This window comes from Eubalaena glacialis, chromosome 10 (assembly GCF_028564815.1).
Source record: "Eubalaena glacialis isolate mEubGla1 chromosome 10, mEubGla1.1.hap2.+ XY, whole genome shotgun sequence".
Classification (NCBI taxonomy): Eukaryota; Metazoa; Chordata; class Mammalia; order Artiodactyla; family Balaenidae; genus Eubalaena; species Eubalaena glacialis.
Window position 1 is genome coordinate 113,288,898 of NC_083725.1, and position 7,420 is coordinate 113,296,317.

At 57.9% G+C, this 7,420-nt stretch overlaps 2 protein-coding genes across 2 annotated transcripts; one reads left to right on the top strand and one right to left on the bottom strand.

Moving 5' to 3' along the window:
* Window positions 1-89: 89 nt before the first annotated feature.
* On the top strand, window positions 90-2,050 carry ROM1 (retinal outer segment membrane protein 1). The gene is made up of 3 exons (XM_061203513.1): window positions 90-1,077; window positions 1,462-1,708; window positions 1,821-2,050. Exons 1-3 carry the CDS (start codon window positions 488-490, stop codon window positions 2,037-2,039), a joined length of 1,056 nt encoding a protein of 351 aa, XP_061059496.1. The 5' UTR covers window positions 90-487; the 3' UTR covers window positions 2,040-2,050.
* Window positions 2,051-2,480: 430 nt separating this feature from the next.
* On the bottom strand, window positions 2,481-7,004 carry B3GAT3 (beta-1,3-glucuronyltransferase 3). The gene is made up of 5 exons (XM_061201872.1): window positions 6,852-7,004; window positions 5,547-5,721; window positions 3,847-4,207; window positions 3,387-3,677; window positions 2,481-2,985 (listed from the first exon to the last, which is right to left on the bottom strand). Exons 1-5 carry the CDS (start codon window positions 6,931-6,933, stop codon window positions 2,887-2,889), a joined length of 1,008 nt encoding a protein of 335 aa, XP_061057855.1. The 5' UTR covers window positions 6,934-7,004; the 3' UTR covers window positions 2,481-2,886.
* Window positions 7,005-7,420: the final 416 nt, after the last annotated feature.

The following is a 7,420-nucleotide window of genomic DNA, read 5'->3' on the forward strand; positions in this document are numbered from 1 at the left end:
CCGGGCCGCCTGGTAACCCCTCCCTGTCCGGGCCTCGCAGCTTGTTTCGGGGGCGGGGCCAACCCGCTGACCCCCGGCCCTCTCCGGCCACCGCCCTCCAGGCCCTTCCGGGATCCTGGCCCTCGGACTCCCTGGGGACCTGGGAAGGAGCGCGGGCCGTGAGGTCTGCCGCCCCCAGCCCCTAGCCTGTCGAGGCAGAACCGACCAGCCCCCCCCCCCACTTCCGCGAAGGGGCAGGGGCGGGGTCACGAAATAGGCCTTTTGCCCGGGGGCGGGGCTTTTCCTAAGGGGCAAGGCCAAGGCATCCGGAATTGGGACTGGCAGGGGACAGGGCAGAGGGTTATTAAGGCTGTGGCGGGAGGATGCCCAGGGTATTGGGGTCAGGGTGGCATTAGCCCAGCTCAAGCCGGGCTGGGCTGACGCAGCATCCTGCCGCGGCCAACCCCCGTCCCTGACAGCTCTGCTGTCCCTTGGGCAGAGATGGGAGATGGCGCCGGTGCTGCCCCTGGCGCTGCCCCTCCAGCCCCGCATCCGTCTGGCGCAGGGCCTCTGGCTCCTCTCCTGGCTGCTGGCGCTGGTCGGTGCCCTCACCCTCCTCTGTAGCGGGCACCTCCTGGTCCAGCTGTGGCACCTTGGCACCTTCTTGGCTCCCTCCTGCCCGGTCGCTGCCCTGCCCCAGGTTGCCTTGGCAGCCAGTGCAGTGGCTCTGGGCACAGGACTGGTGGGTTCAGGAGCCAGCAGGGCCAGTCTGGATGCAGCTCAATACCCTCCCTGGCGAGGGGTCCTGGGCCCGCTGCTGGTGGCTGGCACAGCTGGTGGCGGGGGGCTCCTGGTTCTTGCCCTGGGGCTAGCCCTGGCTTTACCTGGGACTCTGGACACAGGACTGGAGGAGGGCCTGGGGACTGCCTTGGCTAACTACAAGGACACAGAGGTCCCCGGACGCTGTCAAGCCAAACGGCTGTTGGATGAGCTGCAGCTGAGGCACCACTGCTGCGGGCGCCATGGGTACAAGGATTGGTTTGGGATCCAGTGGGTCAGCAACCGTTACCTGGATCCCAATGACCAGGACGTGGTTGAGTGAGTGATTTGCTTCTCCTCCTCCTTCTTCCTTCTTCTCCTTCTCCTCCTCCTTCCTTGAAACCCCGCCTCACCGAGACAGGCAATGAATAGAGTCTAGTGATTGAAAGAATGGGGCACAGCTCTGCCATGTTTTAGCTGTGTGACCCAGGGCATTTTACCAAACTGCTCTGGGCCCATTTGCTCGTCTGTAAACTGGCGATGATAAAAGTACCACCTTACAGAGTTGTTGTAAGGATAAATGAATTATGCATGCCTGGCACATAGTAAAGCAGTCAGTAAATGTCTCACTCGTTTTTTCCCTTCTCAACTCCTGTGCCCTGCAGCTTCTCCCCCAGGCCTCTATCTCCAGACATCCTAACACCCCTGCCCCTCCCTTTGCAGCCGGATCCAGAGCAATGTGGAAGGCCTATATCTGATTGATGGGGTCCCTTTCTCCTGCTGTAATCCCCACTCACCCAGACCTTGCCTGCAAAGCCAGCTCTCAGACCCCCATGCCCACCCCCTCTTTGATCCCCGACAGCCCAACCTAAACCTCTGGGCCCAAGGATGCCATGAGGTGCTGCTGGGGCACCTGCAGGGTCTGGCGAGCACACTGGGCAACATGCTGGCTGTTACCTTCCTGCTGCAGGTGAGTCAGCAAAGTGTCTGAGGCCTCCTCTGGGCCTCCTCACCGCCTCCAACCCAGGGGCCCCTGGAACTGCTGACCCTCATTGACCTCCTGCCCCTTGCTTTCCCCACAGACTCTGGTACTCTTGGGCCTGCGGTACCTGCAAACGGCACTGGAGGGGCTCGGAGGAGTCATCGATGGGGAGGGAGAGGCCCAGGGCTATCTCTTTCCTGCTGGGCTGAAAGACATGCTGAAAACAGCATGGCTACAGGGAGGGGTGGCCCGCAGGCCAGCACCTGAGGAGGCCCCACCAGAAGACGAACCTCCCAAGGAGGGTCTACCTGAGGCCTAGTGGCCTGGAGCTTGGGGTGGGGATGAGGGGTGGGGGGAAGGGGAGGGATGGACAAGACTGGAAACCTCACAGCTCCTTATAGGCTCCAGGTGGGGGAGGGGGGATCTCTGGGATTAGAGGGTTAAGGATAGTCAGTGAGCTGGACTGGGGTAGGAGAGAAAACCAGGTGTCCTAGGGCCTAGCCCGTGGCCAGAACCACCAGGGAAGAACAGAAAAAAAACAGCATGGTGGGAAAGTGACATGGGAAGGACTGGAGGCTGCTTCTGGTGCCCAGACTCAATAAAGCTTTTGGACTGAAGCCACTGATCTTTCTCTCAAGGGGGGTGGGGGCCCTGAGAGGACTGATTTCTGTCTGATGGCGAAGCCAGGACTCCAGGGTTTTGACCTGGTAAGGATCAAATGCAAGAAACTGACATGGGAAGTGAAGGAAAACAGAAGCCCTTCCAGGTTGAGAGTTTTTATTCTGGAGGTTGGGGGGGGGGGGTCAGCATGCTCAGGTGGGGAGGGTCCAGCCCAGCTCCTCCAGCCCCCCAGTGCATGCCCAGCCCCAATAAGTTACGCAGTCACTCAGCCGCCCTCCCTCCCGAGACTCTCTGTTTTCTGCTCCGCCCCAGACAGGGCCGATCTGGCTCAACACAAGGGCTGCTTGTCCCTAGCCTGTGGGCAGTACCACAAGGCAGGCTGGGGGAGGGGAGAAGCAGCTGGGCCACGCCCTGGGGTTGAAGGGGCAGAAGGGCCGCCCCTGGCTCTGAGGGGTCAGGACTTGGAAAACCACATCCTGGGCAGGCCAGGGATCCAGTCCCACAGATCTATGTCTGATGAGGTGGTGGGCAGGGTAGGGCCGCCATCACACCTCGACAGCTGGGTCTGAGCCTCGGCCCTGCCGCTGTAGCTGCTCCTCCTGCTTCATCTTGGGCTTCTCTGTCCGCGTATGCCACACCAGAACCTGTCCCGAGAGGTTTCAGTTAGAGCCGGGCCCAGCCACAGCCAAGCCTCTGGGGCACTCAGTGTAGAACGGGTTCTCCAACCCCCTCGACACACACCGGGTTGGCTGCCAAGTATGAAGGGCGGGTGGGGGGAGGCTTTAGTGCCTCTAAAATGGGGCTTAATCCCTTACCCTCTCTGTGTCACATGGGTGCCAGGAGACAGAGTGGCAGGAAGACCACTTTCCTTCCCTGCCTCCCAGCTTCCCCTTCAGGAGAGCAAGCAAGATTGAATCTGAGCCCTGGAGGGTCTCTCCTGGTTCAAACACCCATCCTTGATCCTACTCCCCAGGGCCTCATTCAACTTCTCCCATCACCCGTCCATCCCACAGTCAGATTTCTGTGCCCACCTCCATCCCCTTACCCGAGTGCAGTTGGCAGCCCGCGGCTCCAGGTCCTTGGGATCTACAAGGTGGCTCAGGAGACTGCTCTCCAGGTGGCCCCGAGGAGCAGTAGCATCAAACCGGGCGTTGGGTTTAGCCAACAGCAAGGGCAGGGAGACAGCAAATCCCGCCATATCCACTGGGAAGGGCCTATTGGGCTCCCATGCCGTGTGGAAGCCCACAACCCGGCCATCCTGTACGCGAGGGCCCTCGAATCGCAGGCCGCCCACCAGCCCCACTGGCCACACTGAGACTCCACGGGTCCAGCGCATCTAACAGAAGTCAGGAAAGGAGAAACAGAGAGGAGGTGGCCCAGAGGAACGGGAGCAGCAGGAAGGACCACTTGAGTCACTCTGCCCCACCGCTCGCCACTCCTCACCTAGGGAAAAAGATGAAGCGGGCCCCACTGGCCTGTTTCCCCAGCCCCATCTCAGTGCTCACCTCCTCAAAGAGTTCCCGGCTGTAGGTGTTGTCATCATCAGCAAAGTACACGACTCCCCGGGTGCCTGGTGTGGGTGGATCCTTCTCTCCCGCCACAGCACCCCCTCTGCTCCGGAGCCAGTCCAGGGCCCTGTTCCGTTGCTCTACACCTCGGGGCCGAACCCAGCCTGGCTCGCCCTCCCGGAGTCGCTGGGCCTTGGGGGTGAGGACCGCCAGGTGTGTGAAGAGGAGGCCAGAGGCAGCCAGCAGCCCCGAGACCAATGGGGTGGGGCCCTCAGCATCCTCTACCAGCAGCCAGTGCAGCCGGGGCACCAGGCTTAGGGTCTGGGACAGCCGCACCAGCTCCGCCTTCTGCACCAGCCTGCAGGGGGAAAGATGCAGGAGGGAAAGGGGTAGGCACCATTTGCCCACTCCAGAGGGTACATATGGCTTCTCCTGGGCCACTCCTAGCACCCCCCCCACCCCACCCCCACCCCACCCCCGTGACCTTTCCCCGACCAGCACCCAAACTCCCTGTTCTTTTCTTTGTCTTGTTTTGTTTTTTGACCGAGCCACTCAGCTTGCAGGATCTTAGTTCCCTGACCAGGGATGGAACCCATGCCCACTGTAGTGGAAGCGCTGAGTCCTAACCACTGGACCGCCAGGGAATTGACTCACCTGCCCTGTTCTTAATGTCCATGTCCGTCACTCACCTCAACCCCAGGGCTCTGACTATAAATTAAGGGCACAGGCTTTGAAATCAGATCTGGGTTTGAATGCCAGTTTTGTAACTTATTAGGTGAGACATCTGGGGAAATGGCTCCATCTCCCCAAGCCTCAGTTTCCTTGGCTTTAAAATAACAGTACTTTACAACAATGTTGTTTTAAAGATTAAATAAGATCATGACTTTTTAGAATACCAGTAGGACCATGTTCTTTGCCGCCTATGCTTGGATTTCCAGGTAGAAGAGTTTAGAGGAGCCCTTTGGCTCATTCCTCTTCAGGGAACAAAGGTTTATCCGAGTTTAGACAAGAAACTGGGAAGGTAGGGGCCCAGTCTCTTGCAGGCTTCTTTACCCTTCAGATGGGCCTGCCCGCCCCAGGCTTGATGGTGCGTGTAGGGAGGTGGAGAGGGTCTAGAGATGCCCTGGCGTAGGTGGGTCAGCCATCTGATTCCAGGCAGATGTCAGCAAGCCCTTTTGGCTACAGATTCAAAACCACATTCCCCAGTTGGTTTGTATCACTAATAATGCTACGTTTTATTAAAAAAAAAAAAAAAAAGGAACACACTTAGCACAGTGTGGGGAAGAGAGTAAACACACCGCAAATACTAGCTGACGAAACTATTTCTAGACCCCCGTATGACTGTAGGGCCAAGTCCTTTTCTACTTCGATTTAGTCAAGGGGTTCCCAAACTTTCTCACCAAAGACTCCCTAAGGAGAGAGAGTGAACTCAATGACAAGTTCAGAATTTCTTTGCAACTTTATTGTTCTATATTAAAATTTCTCAGGAATATTGTATTCTACTTCACAGCACATCCCTGTCTATTTTAATAGAAAAACATTTTCCCACAAATCTTTGAGTAATGATGTGGTTCATTTAGCCTGTCATTTGGCATGCCTTAGCTTGAGGAACATCCCCTGGCCCAGCACCTCCCGAAACTCATCATCGACCCCAGCCTCTTGGTCCATGCAGATCTTGGGTGCATCACAGCCCATACCTGGCATAGGTGGGGGTAACAACATAGATAGTAGGCAGAGCCTCAGGTTCAGGGGGCTGGGCAGGGGCAGGGGGTGGGCGGCGGAGATCGGCTTGCAGCTGGGAAATCCTCAGATCCTTCTGCCGAAGCTGCTCTGCTGCTGCCCGCAGGGGAGAGAGGCAGTCACATGGCTGGCCTGGTCCCAGGAAGCAGGGATGGGGGCAGAGAACCACAGTATGTTCAGCATCCCAAAGGGCCATAACCTTCTGTTCAACTAGCCAGTGCAGGGCTCTCTTTACAACTTCTCTAACAGCTTTTCTACGCCTTGGGTGGTGGGGAGCTCACTGCCTCAATTAGCAGTCCCTCTCCGACTTTAACAATTCCATCCATTACAGTTTTCATTTGGCTATTGAGCTGATTATCTGCCTCCATCCTTTCTACCTGCTGGTCCTAATTCTGCCTTCTGGAACCATAAAGAACAAGTTGATCTCCTAAAACAGGACAGTCTTTCAAATACCTGAGGATCATGCAGTGGCCCAGTCTCTAAATCCCTGCATAAGAGGCAGGGTTCAATCTGTTCCGCTGGCTGTGTGACCAAAGACTCATTAAATTCATTGATTCCATCATTGGATAAATATTTATTGAATGCTCCTCCTGGGAGGCACTGCCTTAGGTGCCCGGGATGCAGCAGGAAACCAAACAGACATGGTCCCTGCCCTCATGGGAGGTTTCAGTTTAGTGGAGGAGCTGGACACTAAGCAAAGAAACAAATTAATAAAATTATTAGAAACTGTGGTAAGGGCCATGAAGGAAACAAATAGGATAGAGACTTAAAGAGAATCCAGATTAAGAGAGTTACTTTAGCTAAGGTGGTCAAGGAAGGCCTGTGAGGCGGTGACATGTGAGCTGAAACCTGAAGGATGAGAAAGAGGCAGCTGGGAAAGAGCTGGGAGAACAGCACCACAGGCAGCGGGGACAGGTTAAGTGCTTGGAAGCAATGAGCGTGGGGTTTTCAAGAAACTGTCATGAAGCCAGTGTGGCCGGAGCAGAGTGAGCGAGAGGGTTAGGAAATGGGGTTAGAGAGGCAGACCGAGGCAGGATCATGCGGGGCCTTGCAGGCTCTGGGAAGGAGTCTGATTTCACCCGAGGTGCGGCGGGCAGCCGCGGTGCGTTCTAGAGAGGGGAGTGCGCCCGGCGGCCGCAGAGGGCTGTCGGAGGGCCGAGCCGGATGAATGCGGTCTGCGAGGGGGTTCATCCCCAGGGCGGGATGCTCGGCGGCGGGTGCCCTCGGGCTGACCCGCCGCACCCCCGCCCCGCCCCGCTCACCGAGCTGCACCAGCGCGTAGAGGAGGCCGGCGATGGACACCAGGAAGTAGGCGAGGAACACGTTCTTCAGCTTCAGCTTCATGGCCGCGCCACCGCCGGCGCCTGGGCAGGCGGGGGCCGGCAGGCACGAAGGTCCCCGCCCCCAGCCCGCCAGCCTGCAAGCCCCGCCCCTGCAGCGGCCCCGCCCCTTGTCCCGCCCTCCTCACCCTCCTCTCGCCCGGCTCCCAGGAGCTGGAGCTGGCAGCAAACGTCGCGGCCCACTTCCGGTCAGTCTGCACACTCCCTCCCTCCGGGTTAATTTCCGCTCCCACCGCCTAGTTCTGGGAACCACGGGAGTGGGTGACGTCATATCCGGCGTATCAAGCGCACGCGGCCGGCGGTCAGAAGCCAGGTAGGGTACTTGGGAGTGGCTGTGAGACCCTCCCCTTGATCTCTAGTCCCTCTGCGCAGATTTTCTCCTGATAGTCATTCATTCATCCATCAGTCACTGCAGGTAGTAACAGTAGTTCAGTACATACTTGTTACATGAATGAGTGAAATCTAGGGCCTATCATGTGCCAAGCCTGTGC